The sequence below is a fragment of the Emys orbicularis genome, chromosome 2 (assembly GCF_028017835.1).
Source record: "Emys orbicularis isolate rEmyOrb1 chromosome 2, rEmyOrb1.hap1, whole genome shotgun sequence".
Taxonomy (NCBI): domain Eukaryota; kingdom Metazoa; phylum Chordata; order Testudines; family Emydidae; genus Emys; species Emys orbicularis.
Window position 1 is genome coordinate 100,741,793 of NC_088684.1, and position 16,694 is coordinate 100,758,486.

General features: G+C 41.4%; 1 protein-coding gene across 1 annotated transcript in view; it reads right to left on the bottom strand.

Moving 5' to 3' along the window:
- FBXO15 (F-box protein 15) overlaps positions 1–10,856 on the bottom strand; it is a 30,144-nt gene extending 19,288 nt beyond the window's left edge. The window contains exons 1-4 of the mRNA XM_065399959.1: positions 10,744–10,856; positions 8,413–8,517; positions 4,914–5,156; positions 4,417–4,626 (exon numbers count right to left, since the gene is read on the bottom strand). Of these exons, the coding sequence (XP_065256031.1) occupies positions 4,417–4,626; positions 4,914–5,156; positions 8,413–8,517; positions 10,744–10,838 (653 nt within the window). The 5' untranslated portion in view covers positions 10,839–10,856. The remainder of the gene's footprint in view (positions 1–4,416; positions 4,627–4,913; positions 5,157–8,412; positions 8,518–10,743) is intronic.
- Between the last annotated feature and the right edge of the window lie 5,838 nt (positions 10,857–16,694).

Consider the following 16,694-nt stretch of genomic DNA (forward strand, 5'->3'; position numbering starts at 1 on the left):
CCTAGTGGGAAGAGAATCTCCAATAAGTGTGTCTACCAAAATCTATCACAGGCTGATATAACATATCCACTGTACAGTTCAACAAGAGGAACTGATATGCTCACTAAATTTCTTAAATCCCAGAGGGTTCTTTTATTAACAAATGTGTTATTATAAAGAACATGCTTCCATAGCAAAGGGAATCATGAAATATTCATCAACATGAAGCAGGCAACTTAGGAAGGTAAAGCTTTCTTGGAACAAGTGAAATTTGAACAGAAAGATCATTTACTAGTGAATACAGTTGTATTTTTCAGGTTTTTTTGTACCCTACCAATCTGGGATCAAAAATTGGTGTAGAATCACAATGGTAATATATATTTAATACCATTGACTGCTGCCTTGTTTGCTGTTTGCAGGAATGTATGTAGTGGCTCTTTAGTGTGTTCAATCCTTTCCATCAGAGAAGTCTGGCAATTGCTCATTCTCCACAAAGACCCTTGTAAAGATCCATAATGTCACTCTTCCCATTATTGTTTGTTTGTTTGTTTTAAAAAAAGCAGGATGCCATCAGCAAGAGATTGCAGCTGCAAACACGTCCCAATCACAGCAATATGCTTGTAATACTCAGTTCTTCATTCCTAGAACTTCAACAGTATAATTTTTAGGATATAAGACTACACGTCCTTTTACTGAAATTCAGATTCTGCAGGCTCAGTAACTCTCCCAGTGTGTGACCAAGAACAAGGATCTGATGAAAATGAACAAGCAGCAACTCATCCAAATAAGGAAGAAGGGATGCTTGTGGGCAAGAGAGACATTTAGGAGGAACAGGCAGTAGGAGCAAAGAGTCTGTATTATTGATTGAGGAGAACTAACTTCTGCTAAAATAGTTCACTGCTTCAGGATCCTAATTAGATCCAAAACTGTTCCTGGATTTCCTGATAGTAGCAGTATTACCTTTCTTCATCTAGCAATACAACAGTAGGTGAAGAAAGGTGAACCTTACAACAGTTACTCACACCTCTGCAACCTCCAGCTTCCCTACTGCAATGGTCCACCTACGGCTTCCTATGATGTCCACTCTGAAACTCCAGGAAGCTAGGGAAGAAAAAAAAGACTTCCCATCTCAGGCTGCTGTGAACATAAAAGACCTCCTTTTAATCTCTGTACTGGTTCTCAGTTTGCTTCTGGGACTCGTTCAAGATGTATGGATCATCATCAAAAGGTCTAGGACCTAGTTATTTGAGAGTCTCTCTCTCTCTCTCTCATATGTTAGCACATCACAAAAGTTAAGCAGAGATGGGGAAACATCAAAATCAAAATGGCCAACCAATTCCAAGACCTGAGGGCTTGCACCTCTGGAATTTGCTATCTTTGCAGCCTACAAGAGCCAACACACAGAAACCTCCAGTGCAAGAAACCCTTAGTGCATGGTTTAAAAAACAAAAACAAAAAAACCCACACACAGCAAAGTAGTGAAGACCTTTTTAGTATTCATTATCGTATAATTTTGACAGGTTTCCATGCCCCTACTTGCTTTATGTCCCACCCTCTGGCCTCATTTTTGGAAGTGTATACTTTTTGATATGGCAGGCATTTTGAAAAAAATAATGTTTTAGTTTTTCTTTTATGGGGTGCATTAGGACTGCTTCTGTGTGTTTTTTCACACATTAACGTTAGATTTTCAGAAGAAAACAGGTTTTTACACATTTTAAATAAAGTTTAGTAAATAGAGATTAGGCCCTTTTTCAACAATTTACAAAAGAAAGTGGATTATTGCAAAGTGAGAAAAAGGAAAAAAGAGAAAGTTTTAAAACTGCAGGAAAGGAAAATACAGAACGTTTTAAAATGGCAAGAAAGGAAAAAAAGAAAGAGAAAGGTTCAAAACAGCAGAAAGGGGTAAATAACACTTCCTTATTCACTTTCTCCACAACATGCATGATTTTATAGACCCCTATCATATGCCCTCTTAGCTGTCTCTTTTCTAAGCTGAACACTGGAGTCTTTTTAGTCTCTCCTCACATAGTAGCTGTTCCATACCGCTAATCATTTTTGTTGCCTTTCTCTGTACTTTTTTCCAATTCTAATATATCTTTCTTGACATGGGGCGACCAGAACTGCAATGCAGTATTCAGAATGTGGGTGTACCATGGATTTATAAAGTGGCATAATGGTATTTTCTGCCTTATTTTCTCTCCCTTTCCTAATGATTCCTAATATTCTGTTAGCTTTTTTGACTGCATCTGCACATTGAGCAGATGTTTTCAGAAAACTATCCACAACTCCATGATCTCTTTCTTGAATGCTAACAGCTAATTTAGACCCCATCATTTTATATGTATAGTTGAGATTATGTTTTCTAATGAACATTACTTTGCATTTATCAACATTGAATTTCATCTGCCATTTTGTTGCCCAGTTTTGTGAGATCCTTTTGTAACTCTTCGCAGTCTACTTTGGACTTAACTATCTTGAGTAATTTTGAATTGTCTGCAAAGTTTGCCACCTCACTGTTTTCCCCTTTTTCCAGATCATTTATAAATATGTCGAACAGCACAGGTCCCAGCACAGATCTTTGGGATATCCCACTATTTACCTTTCTCCACTATGAAAACTGACCATTTATTCGTACCTTTTGTTTCCTATCTTTTAACCGGTTGCTGATCCAAGAAGGGACCGTCCCTATTATCCCTTGACTGCTTACTTTGCTTAAGAGCCTTTGGTAATGGAACTTGTCAAAGGCTTTCTGAAAATCCAAGTACATTATATCCACGGGATCACCCTTGTCCATATGCTTGTTGACCCCCTCAAAGAATTCTAATAGATTCGTGAGGCATGATTTCCCTTTACAAAGATCACATTGATTCTTTCCCAGCATATCATATTAGCCAGGATGGGTAAGGAATGGTGTCCCTAGCCTCTGTTTGTAAGAGGGTGGAGATGGGTGGCAGGAGAGAGATCACTTGATCATTACCTGTTAGGTTCACTCCCTCTGGGGCACCTGGCATTGGCCACTATCGGTAGACAGGATACTGGGCTAGATGGACCTTTGGTCTGACCCAGTATGGCCGTTCTTATGTTTACTCTTTTATGTTTTTGGCTTCCCCCATTTACATAAGAACATAGCAATGATCAAGTGATCTCTCTCCTGCCATCCATCTCCATCCTCTGACAAACAGTGGCTAGGGACACTATTCTTTACCCATCCTGGCTAATAGCCATTAATGGACTTAACCACCATGAATTTATCCAGTTCTCTTTTAAATGCTGTTATAGTCCTAGTCTTCACAACCTCCTCAGGTAAGGAGTTCCACAAGTTGACTGTGCGCTGCATGAAGAAGAACTTCCTTGTATTTGTTTTAAACCTGCTGCCTATTAATTTCATTTGGTGACCCCTAGTTCTTGTATTATGGGAATAAGTAAATAACTTTTCCTTATCCACTTTCTCCACCTCTTGATGGCTACGGCTAATAAACTAAAAGTGTAAGATCCTAGGACTACAAACATACCGCCTTCCCTAATAAACCAGATTGTGTAGGACAGGCTCAAAAAGTCTTCTTTCCAGACATAAGAAAATTTACTTTGTAAACTATTTCAGTTAACAGATCAAAAAGAGTTAGATCACCAATTTTAAAAAGTACATGAGGTTGTAGGGAGTAAGAAAGTTAATGGGCATATTACCAATAACATCAAAGAATTTAAATATACATGTATATAATTTTCTCTTCTCCACGTACATCACTCACTCTTCCTGGACAATGACACTAGACCAACACGTTTGTGTTCCGGGTTTTATGCACTACCATACTGTTGTGTGCAGTTTCACAACGTCACACATTTAAATTACTGACTAACACTCTCAAGCCCTTCCACTTACACCAAAGAAATCCTTTCATGGGTTTTTTTAAAGATTTTATTAAAACCTCCCTTTTATTCATATTAGGTTTTCTAAACATACACATTTGTTTTAAACAAAAAACATTCAGATTAAAATATATTTTAACAACATTTCCTTACTTGTGTCTTAGATTTATATATATGATTAAATAGAGACAAAGAATTGTTCTCACTGGATTTTAATTACAAGTTTTCCATGGGTCTGGATTTACCATTCTGTCTTATTTATATCTATGCTTAGACTGTCAGTTTTCCAAGGCAGGAAGTGTCTTTATTTTTCTGTATTGCACATGGCCAATCACTATATCATACTGGCTCAGTTCATAAAATAATGTGATAATAAATAAATAATATATGATTTTGTTAAATTCTCTATTCTCCCTGGAGCCATTGAAGGACAAGAAATAGATTTCCTAGGATAGGCTGTAGAAGGAATAAAAATAATTCACTGGTTGGGTCAGTTTTAGGTCAGGCAATTTCCACACAGACAAATCCAACAATATTTAATTGTATAAAAATACTTTAATTTAAACTCACCCATTCTTGGTGGAAACTTTACATTGGTCAAGAAGCAATGGTGTCACTCCACATAATTCCAGCGTTGACAAAGTGTCTAAACATGGCCAGTTTGTACCATACCAAAATACAGTAATAGATGTGTCATTATAAGAGATGTCCACCTGCTCCATTACATGTTCCTTTCCATTTCTGTCCTTCAGTACAATCACCCAACTCAAACTATATGTTCTGTTATTGAGGAAGTAAAAACAATAAAAAAGTTTTTAAAACAACCTGTCAGAAGTGACAAGAACAATGTATGGAACTTTAGAAAGTCAGTCAGCAATGTCCCTTTTATTTTCATTAAGTTTTACCTTGTGACTAAATCACATTAATCAGATCGTGAGAGCATCTCCCCATCATGATCAGAATTCACAACTCTATTTCGCCATACACAGATACCATATAAAACCACTAGGCCAACATTCTGAATGTAGCTTGGGAGTAAACACACTTTATGACAAGACAATACTTACTTGATAGCTTCTTTGGTTTTAAGTGGAAGGCCAGTGTAAGGGTTTATAGGTTTCAGAAGCTGAATTATTCTAGTTTTGCCAGTTGCTATTTGTTTCATGATATATTCATTCTTCCAATATCCCGATTCTCTGTCCTGAATCATAGCATGGCTTAGTAAGACAGCTGTTCTTTCAACAGATTTAGTTTTCCAATTTGTTCTTTTAGGTGGAAAAAAACTGGAGTAAATTTTGAACCAGATCACACTGGAAAAAACATTCAAGAGAAAAACAAAGTAAATCCCATAAAGAGTTATTACCAGTGAGGGCACAGACCAGTAAAGAACAGACCCACCACCATCAGAATTAAAATATACAGTTACATGTGCATCTCAGGCATTATTGAGAATCTTATTAAGAAAAAATATATTATCCAACTTTAAGAACAAGTTGGGTTTGTTTGATTTAGGTGGAGAAAGGGAATACAAATCATTTCTAGAAAGTCCCAACATCTAGGTTTTGCCTCAATGGCTGATGTCCTTCTGTATTCATAATTTCCCCTTCTTTCAGTTTGTTGTTAAACCCTATATTCTGTATTAGTGTGGATATGCTAGAATTTAGATTGCTGGGGGAAAGACGAGTCACATAATGAGAACCAAAGAGCATTTATACACATCTTGATATTTTTATTGGATATAAAAAGTTTTACCTGACATCATAATACATAAGATACATCCTATTTGTTACTCATTACCTTCTCAATCAATTCTCACTGAGATCCGTGGGAATGTCTGAGCAAAGATTGAGTAAGGACATCATAATCATAACCAACAGGGAGATGCAAAAGTGCCATTTGTGCTGCACTCCCCAACCTGTCCTCAGCCAACACCATGCCAGGGCAGTCACCTGGTACAAATTAGAAGGATGCTTTAAATTGTGCTGGCTGTTAATGTCCCCAAGGGCTAATCCAGCAGCTAGGCCATACTAGGGATGTACTGAACATGCCCTTTTTGTCCCAAGCCACATCCCTTGCATCATGGCTAGAAGAGGGTGGCATCAAAGCTGCTACAGTGGTTCCTCAACACCCAAGAGTCGCCACTTTTCCACATCAAGAGTGTTTTATAAGTGTTATCTAGTTAATCCCCACTATACCCCAGGGAGGTAGATAAGTATCACTTACGTATGGGGAAAATGAGACAGCAAGGTTAAAGGATTGCCCAGTGCCTAAAAAAGTCAGTTTCAGGGCCAGAATAAGCTCAGGACTTCCCAATCCCTAGTCTTGTGCTGCAGCACTAGACAACATCTCTCTCTCTTTCTCATGCATTTTTGTATTCATTTAAAAAGCATCCTTCCTTCCTCATGTTCTAATTCTTTTCCTCTGGGGCTGTACTTTCCTCATTAAAACATGTTAAAATCATACAAATTAGAGACGATGGGAAGGGAGAGGGGGACAGTATGCAGTAAATATGTTACCATTTATCCTTTGAATACAATTTTACAAATGATGAACAGGATGTGCTACCACATATCAACCACACAATCCATAGTAATTATACCAAAGACACATTATGGTGTTTTATTTCTCACTTAGAAATTAGCCTCACCACAGGATTTTCACATCCACTGGCCAGCCAGGTCTTCCTTACCAATCCCTGCTTTTTCCCAGATTAAAACTATGTTATCTTGCTCTAGTATGTTTCTCTGGGTCTTTTCCCATAAAATATTCAGGGCTTAGATGGCTCCCAGGCTGACCTCTGTCCAAGAAAACAGTCAGTCTCTCTCATAGCAGCCTGTTTCCCATGCCCTCAGTGGCTGATGTAAGTCACTACACATCACTAACACCAAGCTCTCTCTTCTTATGAGTACATAATTCCTTTTGTAGGGGCTTCTCTGGGAAATCAACATTAGTCTGATGGTCTAATTCATGTAAGATTTATGTGACGCTTCCTCTCTTCAACTCTTTGAGCTGAGGCTGTGTAAGGCACACAGCCTGGGAGGCACAACTGGGGAGCTGCAGAGAGGCCCCCTGAAAGAGGTTGCAAAGATCATACCACCAACAGCCCAAGCTTTCAAGTCTCCTCCTCTCCCCTCCCCCTCCTAGATTCTGATTTGAAAAAGGAATTCAGGATGGAGAAGTTAGATTTCAGAGAAAATCCCAGAGAAGCAGGATAGAGAGCTGAAAATGTTTAGCACTGGAGGCTGAGATGGGAAAGGAGACCTTGTTCTCAGAAAGGTCCAAAACATCCCTGAGGCATCAAGTACAGCATTTACCAACTAGGAGGGAGGCATGCACCAGACTAAGCTATTGCAATCTCTCCCACTGGCAGTAGTTGCAGTCATTCATGGTGTGAGCAGAAGAAAGTAGCTGGGAAAAGACAAAGGAGTTATTACGGGCCACAAGCTCCCTAAACCAAGGGTGCCCCCTTGCATTTATGTGGCCTGTGTGATATAATCACATTTTAAAATGAAATGAAATCTGAGGTTATTTACAAAGTATATTTCTCGCCCTCATGGTTGCAAAGTAAATCTACCATATGTAAACCAAATGCAATCAATGCAGTGAATGTCAGCAGATGCAAGCAGACATTTCAGACCGTAACTCAGAGGTGTGGATTTCCCTGACTCCTTAATCTCACTGGAGTGTCCGCTCCAAAGCCCAGTGATGACACTTCAATGACAACAGTAACAATTTCAGTGCATATCATTTTAGCAGATGGGGTGGGAAATGGAATGGGAGAAACTGGAGAAATAGTGGTGGGTCTAAAGGCAAGCAGATTCTCTCCCTAGTGATGCTAAATACAACAATACGGTACTGAAAAAATGATACCTAAACATTTTAATTACTACACAGAGGTTGACCTCTCCACTTGATCCATCTGCAAAGCTCCCAATGACATCAGTAGGAGATCACTATGAATTGAGTCTTAAATTTATACTCTGACCCATGGACCATAATTAAACATGGAATTTAGCCCTTTGAACTGATACCCCTGCGATAAACCTTTTTCTATTTGTTTTTTCCTCCTGTTTTTATCAAAAATAAATTCATTGCATTGTGACAAATGAAAGCAGCTGAAACCACCACCAGAACTGCCTGCCTACGTAAACCCCCTGCAATAAAGCAGGAGAAAAACTGGAATGAAAAAGGAGGAACCTGAAAGGAAGGTGTGAAAATCCCTGCCTGTGAGGAGGGAGCTCCGCAGCCTGTGCTGGTTTATCTAAATCAGAAAGAAAAGTACAAATGGATCTTATAAAGCAATAAATGCAAACGGGTAAGTTTTCAAAGCAGTGTGCTTGGTTTTAGCCATGTAAGTCCCATTAACTTTAATGGAACTCACACAGCTAAAACTGCATGCAATATATTGAAAATTTACCACACAGATTACAATACAACAGAAAAATAGCTGCTGGGTACTTACATCAATTCCCTGGCATCAATGAAACTAAATTAAAAAGTCTCATATAACTCAGGTTAACTTGACTGCTGTGAGATTGAGATTACTATGTTTCCCCCCTTCCTTACTTGTCATTGGCCAGATGATAGAAGCGTTTATTCGCACAACCGATACACAACAGGGATACAGCATCCAAATAAGAAAATATCTTCAGTAGTATCTCTGATGGCATACTGAAAACAAAAAGGAAGGGAAAATATTACTGGATTTATGTGCAAAATAGAGTTGACAAGTGGCTAAAACCTTTAACCCCTCAGCACAGGAAAGTGAACAGAAGAGAGAGAAGCCACCACTTCATAAATCCACATGTCAAACCTGTCTTTGTAAAACGTTGTGTTCTCACCTAAAGCATTAACCTGCAGCCTTATCAGTTTTGATTTGTTGCTCTGATCTAAAGCCTTTGCTTACTGCACTTCACAACAGCCTACTGAAGTGGCACAAGATGTTAACTGCAAGCTTAGTTCCTCATGCATTCATGTTACTTTTTTTGAGCTTTAAGCCAATTTAGTTGTGAAAAGTAACAGAGAATTCATTCAAATTATGTGAAATTATTCTGTTCACCCCTCCTCACCCCTCTCACCCCCCGAGGTTCACACTCTTTTTCATATCATGGCTCCACATTCAGTCACTCACCACTAATACTTCTCAAATGTATCCCAGAATCTTGTGTGTTCATTATCACCTTTCAAGTGTCAGGTCCCAAGATACTTTACCAACAGTGCCTACTCCAAGCCAAACTTTGGTGGGATGCTGTATCTCTCCTCAGCTCCATGTGTACTTATAAAAGGTCTAATCTAACTGCCATTAAAGTCAACGGAAAGACTACCGCTAACTTCAACAGGACTTGCAGGCACCCTTGGGGCACTTCTGAAAGCGCAAATCTGTCTTCCACTGTGGCTGTCAGGCTGTTCAGTGAAGGGCAGGTGCCTTCCCTGAAATCCCATTGCTGCTGCTGCTTTGCAGTCACCTGCCGGAATGTGCAAACCATAGCCTGGGGCATGAATTCTTTGTCTAGACTCTAGGGGTTGGAAGCCCCAGGCCATTAGATTAACATTTGCGCATGGTACAAAAATTTGAAATAAACTTATTCTATTGTCCTCATTTTTCTGAGTTTTGCAGTACCCTGGTGTCAGATCTGCCACTGAACAAAGGAGGTACTGTGGGAATCAGCAACCTTAATGTCTTTCCTGACGTCTATGTCCATTTGCAAGTGACCGAGCAAATCAATTGTGGGTCAGAGCAAGTCAGCTGTGGTTCTTATGAAGAAGCTGGAGGTTTAATACTACCGTTTACTCCAGCAATTTGTGATCTTCCAAACACAGGTTGATAAATACCACTAAATACTAAGGGAAATATGTTAAAAATTCAACATCTAAGGGTATGGCCACTTGCAATCCCGGAATCTGATTGAAACTCATGCTCACTTTAATCTAGCTAGTTCAGATACTGAAGCAGTAAAGCCCATGGCAGCATGGGCTCCAACATGGGCTAGCCACCCCAGTAATTACTTGGGGTCCCAATACAACTTCATACCTAGTAAGATACAAAAATAGTATCAAGTAATTCCCTTGCTCTAGAGTCCCATCCACCAGTTTTGGATTTTATAACTACATTTCCCCCCCCCCCCTTTTTTTTTTTTTTTTTTAGAAAACGCTTTTCCCTCTTGCTGTGTGAAAGACCCACACAGACAACAGGGAAAAGTGATTAAATAATTAGCTACATATGGAAATTAGGAAAATGGCTGCACACAAAGTGCTATTAAATGTACAAACTAAGCAAAATCAAAGAAGTTTCTCTAATCTTCCAGTTATAATAATCTCAGATGTTACTTGTAACAGGAGGTACAAGATTTTTCAGAGAGAAATGTGATTTTTATGTTGAGGGTGTCCCTGTAAGATTACCAGACACAGCGGTACAGTTCCATCTTCAAGACCTAGTCTGAAGGAAGAGGCCATCCATTTTACACACCCCATCATTCTAAAATTCCCTGTGCTAAATATACTTCTCACCATGAAAAGTATTTAAAAGTTTAATTACAAACTGTCATTTATTAAACTAATGCTGTAACAACCTTGATTTTAAGAAGCGATATAGTTCATTCATCAAGACCATGGGGTTGCACACAGGTAACTGAGGGACTAACATGGCCTGCAGAACCTTCATTAAAGGGCGAAAATGCACGAGAAAAGACACAGTTTAATACTCAGGGCCCAATTTGAAGCTTCAAGGTAGGCTGGTAAAAACCACTCTATTCACTTTTATACTAAGAATATTTGGTATAGAAATCACTGAGATACAAACATGGAACTCCACTAGGCTATTTTTAAACATGATTATATTTCAGCGCAGAACAGCCCTTTAAAATTTGATTATCACATTGAAGCCACAGACATACTCACCTCTCAATGCATAGGCAAAATTTTGATTTCATAAAAGTCTTCTGATAAGGCCTTTGAATGCAAATATTTTGGGTTTCAGGTAGTTTCGCAGACATGGCAGTGAAGATTCCTGACCTCTTACTACAGACACAAAGATAAGGCTGTTAATAGTCACATGATCATTAACTGGAAAAAAAAATATGTATCAATGTGTACTATGCATCACAACAGAAACAAGATTCAGAAGGACATGTTATATGGCCAATATTTCACTTCATAATCAGCACTTAAGTAATGTGAAATAATTAAGCTGATGGGAGGAAATGGGGCTGGAACATATGGCCCTGCTATGACCACTCAGGTCAATCTCTACTGACACTCAGAGATGAATGATGCCACGACAATACCCAATCAGTTTTACCAATGAAGACAATCCATTCACCTTGTTACAAAGAGCAACTCCACCATGGCCATACTCCAAAAGAGACTGCTAAGGACTCAAGCTGCTCAGACTGTAAACAGAGGTTTAACACCAAGACATAGGACATTTTTGTTGACCCACCTAATGCTGGTATGTTAATAAAAATAAAAATCAGTGTAACTTATGCTTTGAATTTGTCAGAGCCCAAGAAAAATTTCATAAAGCTATAAATCTGGATCATATCTAAAATGTGCAAGTATATTACCACTTCAGATCTGCTTTTGTGTAACGGTATATATTTTGCAGTCATAGGAGTACTAAATCACTAGATAGGTGGATTTTGCTGCTGTTTTTATGTATTTAGTTTTTAACATGTGCTGGAAGTGTGAGACAAATTGCTGTTTCTTCCCACAAAACAAAAAAGTAGCATGCTTGTGCCAAGTGAAAATAAAGCCACATACCTTAACCTGCCACACATTTTATACCCAAGTTTCCAAAACAGTAAGTATATTTGAAACTATCTATATATTCATAATATTCTTAATCATCATCAAACCCCACAAAAACTCTGGAAGAAATAGCAGAATATGTAGATGGAGCCTCAGAAACCTAATCAGACTCTGACAACCAAGCACCCTGTAATGCCATAGAGTAGAGCTTCCTATATTCTCTCTGTTAACGCTCCAGAGTTTGGATTGCCAGCTGGCATTCAAATATCTGGTCAATCCAACTCTCTGTACCTAGGCAACCAACTGATGCTGGGGATGCTTAAAAAGAAATCTAATTTGGATGGACACGGATCAGCAGAACATTTAATACACATGGGTAATAAATAAAGAACATTTTATGGTCATGGAGCAGAAATAAAACTTAGATAAGGAACAAAAATTAACTTTGACCTCATTACATACTGTGCTACCTTCACAAATTACTATCCCATCATAGTAGAAATCCCTAAGATCCCATTGGGCACCATTAGAAGCATATTTCCTTCTGATCTAAAAGTCATACAGTTCACACTTCAGAAGCCAATCCTCTAATGCAGTGATTCTCAACCTTTCCAGACTACTGTACACCTTTCAGGGGTCTGATTTGTCTTGTGTATCCCAAGTTTCACCTCACTTAAAAACTACTTGCTTACCAAATCAGACATAAAAATACAAACATGTCACAGCACACTATTACTGAAACATTGCTTACTTTCTTCTTTTTATCATATAATTATAAAATAAATTGATGGGAATATAAATATTGCACTTGCATTTCTGTGTGATACTTGAGCCTGTTTTTCACTTGTGAGCCTTGTCATTCCGGGAGGCAGTGAAGCAACACCAACAATTATGTTTTTCTCCATATTGAGTCTATTCCTGTAAACTGTTGTAAAACTAGGCAAATACTGTAACTAGATGAGTTGACGTACCCTCTGGAAGACGTCTGTGTATCCCCAGGGTTATGTGTACCCCTGGTTGAGAACCACTACTCTAATGGACCAGCACGATCAGTAATAACATTTCTAAATGTATGTCACATATGATCCTGAAGGTCAGTTGTATGTGTGACTATGTCTACTACTGTTAATAGGTAATTTTGGATCAAAGCTGACATTTTTGATTGTGAAAGGGAAAAATGTCACTTTGCATTTTTCAGTAAAACTGCTCAGCAACTGGAACACAAAACTCCACCCTTAACAGGTTAAAGAAAACACCAGTCTTTAGCTGTGCACAGGTTAGCAATACTGCTGTCTAGAAAAAGGGATGAAATTACATCATCTTGGATGAAGCAATGTCATTACAATTTCTGTGTTCTGAGGGAGGTTTTCAAAACCGCTCAAGGGATTTAGGAACATACATCCATTTTAAAGCCAATGGGATGTGTTCCTAAATCCCAAAGGTGCTTTTGAAAATCTTCCACTCTACTTCTACACCTTTCTTAAGTCTTTGTTTTTAAAAACTTGTATTCCATTTATTATTTTTCATCTTTCAAAACAAAAAGTCCACAGTTCCCTAATTCATCAACTAATTCAATCACTTTCCCATGCACTGTGTGCACGAGGATAAGAAATCAGTCCAAATACTAGAAAAACTTTCATGACAAAATAGATAAGGCTGGCCTGACACTTAAAATCTAAATGCCAGATGTTAATCCCACACACTTTTTTTTAGAAGTGTCACATATCATTATATTAAGAGGCTCGAGCTCAAAGGCACAACAGCCTCAATGGTTGATTCAATAGCTGTTCAATTTGTGGCACTCAGTTTTGTAGCTGTATTTTCACCTCAATAACCTGTAGTATATGCAAAGTGGAGACAACCTTTTTTTAGAGAAGGAGTAATCTAGTCTGTTTCAAAGAACATAGCAAGTTGTAATTAAAGTTGTGACAATATTGATTGTTTCCAAAATTTTAAAATATATCTAGTCATAAACAAAGACAATAATAATTTAAATGGCTATTCCTCATGTCATCTGATGATATCCAAGTGCTTTACAAGGGGAGGGGGTATTACTAACCCTCTCTTAGAGGTGGAGAAACTGAGGTGAAGAATGGATAAGAAACTTGCCAAAAGTCACACAACAGAAGGGTTGAGAACACAACACAAGTCTTCTGACCTTGCTACTAGGCCAGCATTTCTCAAACCTTTGGAAGCTGAACCCCACTCCAGAAAAATGAAACCTGACACACCCCCACACTGCAATCACAGAAAGTGTATAAATTATATTCCTGGGGGAATTCTGCACCACTGCGCATGCGTAGAATTTATATCCCCCACAGATTTCTTTGCTTCCCCTCAGAAAAATGACTTTCTGACAGAGAAACAAAGGGAAGCCACAAGGGCGGTCATGCGACCATCCCCAGCAGTATGTTTTGGGGGCCCAGGGCAGCCAGCAGAGGCCAGGAGGAGGGACTGGGGAAGACCCGGCTGGTGGCTCCTACCCTGCGCCGGGCTCAGCTGCTAGTCCCAGCTGGGCTGGGGAGGACGGGACTTCCTCTTCCCTTGCACAGCATCCAGGGCCGGGTCAGACCCACTCCCAGATTTCTCCCCCGGCTGAAGGAAGTTCTGAAAACTCCCCCTCTGCCCCCCCCCCCCACTGACTGCACCCATTGCTCCTCAGCTGCAGGGGGAGGGACCCTCTACAGGGAGCTTCTCCCCCATCCGTGCAACCCCTGTGCATCCAGACTCCCTTATATCCAGACACTCCCGCCGAGCCTCCCCCTCCCGCACCCCTCTCCCTCAATGAGCCCCGCTCCCCCTGCACCTGGACCACCCCGATGAGCCACCCGCACCCAGATCTACACCCCACTGAGCCCCAACCAGCTGCATCTGGACCCCCCCACTGAGCCCTCACACCCAGACTCCCCGCCGAGCTCTATCCCCCATACCCAGACCCCCACCACTGAGCCCCAACCACCTTCACCTGGACCCCCTGCTGAGTCCCATTACCGTTGCACCCAGAACCCTCCAGCAAGACTCTGTGCATCCAGATCCTCCCTGCACCTAGATCCCCCACTGAGCCACCCGCACCCAGATTGCCCCACACAGAACCCTCTCAACCCACACCTGGATCCCCCCACACTTGGATCCTGCCTTGCTGAGCATGCCTGCTGACACCTGGTACACCTGGCGCAGAGGGGAATAACTATATAAATCAATCAATCAATCAATGTGGAGGCTCCAGCATGGCAGTAGGGAACACAAGCCACTGGCTGCACGGAGGTGGGAGATCACCCTGCAGTCCCCTCCCTCCCCTACCCTCCACCCCAGACACGGACTCAGTGGTGAGGCTTGACCCGACCCTGACACAGTGCAAGAGCTGGGATTGCCCCAGAAACATCCCAGGCTAGGTCTACACTACCCGCCTGAATCGGCGGGTAGAAATCGATCTCTTGGGGATCGACTTATCGCGTCTCGTCAGGACGCGACAATCGATCCCCGAATCGACGCGCTTACTCCACCAGCGGAGGTGGGAGCAAGCGCCGTCGACTGGGAGCCGCGGCAGTCGATTTTGCCGCCGTCCTCACAACAGGGTAAGTCGGATCTGATACGTCGAATTCAGCTACGCGTATCTTAAATCGACCCCCAGGGTCCTGCCCCTCCATGCCCGGTGCACCAAGATAGCAAGTGAAAGGGACAAAGTCTCACATGTATGCCCAGCCCTGACCCCCAATCCAGGTGTGAGGCAAGCAGGCTCTGGGTGGCAGGATCCAATTTTGGAGGGACTTAGTGTGGGGGGGATCCAGGTGTGGGGTGAGAAGGTTCTGTGTGGGGCAATCTGGAGCAGAATTCCCCCAGGAGTATCCTTTGCATGCACACTCTTACCTATGCCCATAACACTTTTGGAAATGCTGGTGTAGATATTCGTAATGTCATGCTTCCTCTCCTTTCTTACATGTACTTTCATGAACAGTGAAATAACTAGTTAATAACATTCTCAACTATTACTTAGTCCTGCCTTGAGTGCAGGGGACTGGACTAGATGACCTTCTGAGGTCCCTTTCAGTCCTACACTGCTGTGAGTCTATGATTTAGAGCAGTGTTTCTCAAATGCAGCCACAAGGGGCTTTTTGTGCGGCCACAACAGCCTCCTGGGCAGTGATGGGGGGACGAAATATCGGCATCTCCCCCTCCCTCCCTCCCTGTTCTTCCTGGATGCGCTGCCCTACACCACCTCTGAAGACAGGTGGGGCACAGTGCTGCAGGAGCAGGATGAGTTCTCAACCCACCTGGGGGTGGGGGCCAGCAGTGGGGCTTGGGCTTCAGCCCTGGGATGGTTATGCGGCAGGCTCCAGCGGCAGGACTTCAGGAGCCAGGCCGCGGGGCTATGGGTTCTGGCCCCCAGCTCCAAATGCTGGCCCCCAGCTCCAGTCCCGAGCTCCAGCCACGTGGTAGCGGGAGCTGGCCCTGGTGCTGACCCCTGGCCCAACCCGTGTGGCAGCAGGTTCCAACCCCTAGCTTCAGCCTCGTGGCTCTCAGCTCTGACCATGCAACTCCAACCACCTCCCAACACCCCAGTCCCCCACTGCCTTCCCCATCCATTACCCAATCGCCCTGGGCACCCACTGCCTCCCACCAGCCCCACATCCACCCCCACATTGCCCCTGGCCTCCACTGCCTCCCCCTCTAACTCCCCCATCTAGGACTTAATTCGTCCTGGTGCTTGCTGAGAAAAGTGATATTAACAAACATGCAAGTATCAATTTTCACAGCAGACTTACTAGTTAGCTGGGAGGCTGTGATACAGTGATACCTGTATGTTTGTTAATATCACTTATCACAGCCTCCCAGCTAGCTACTAAGTGTGTTCTGAAAAGTGATATTAATGAGCATACAAATATCACTTTTCACAGCATTATTTTTATTACTGTGTCTGGAGAAAAAAAAAAAAAAAACCTACGTAAAATACAATGATTTGGATGGATGGATATGCATATTTATCTGTTTTTCCTAAAGCTAATTAAATATTTTAGGAAAAAGTGTCAGTGCGGCTACCAGTGAGAGTTGGTGGCTGCACGCAGAGGCTGCAAATTTTGTTGTGAGAACCCTGAGTATTATCA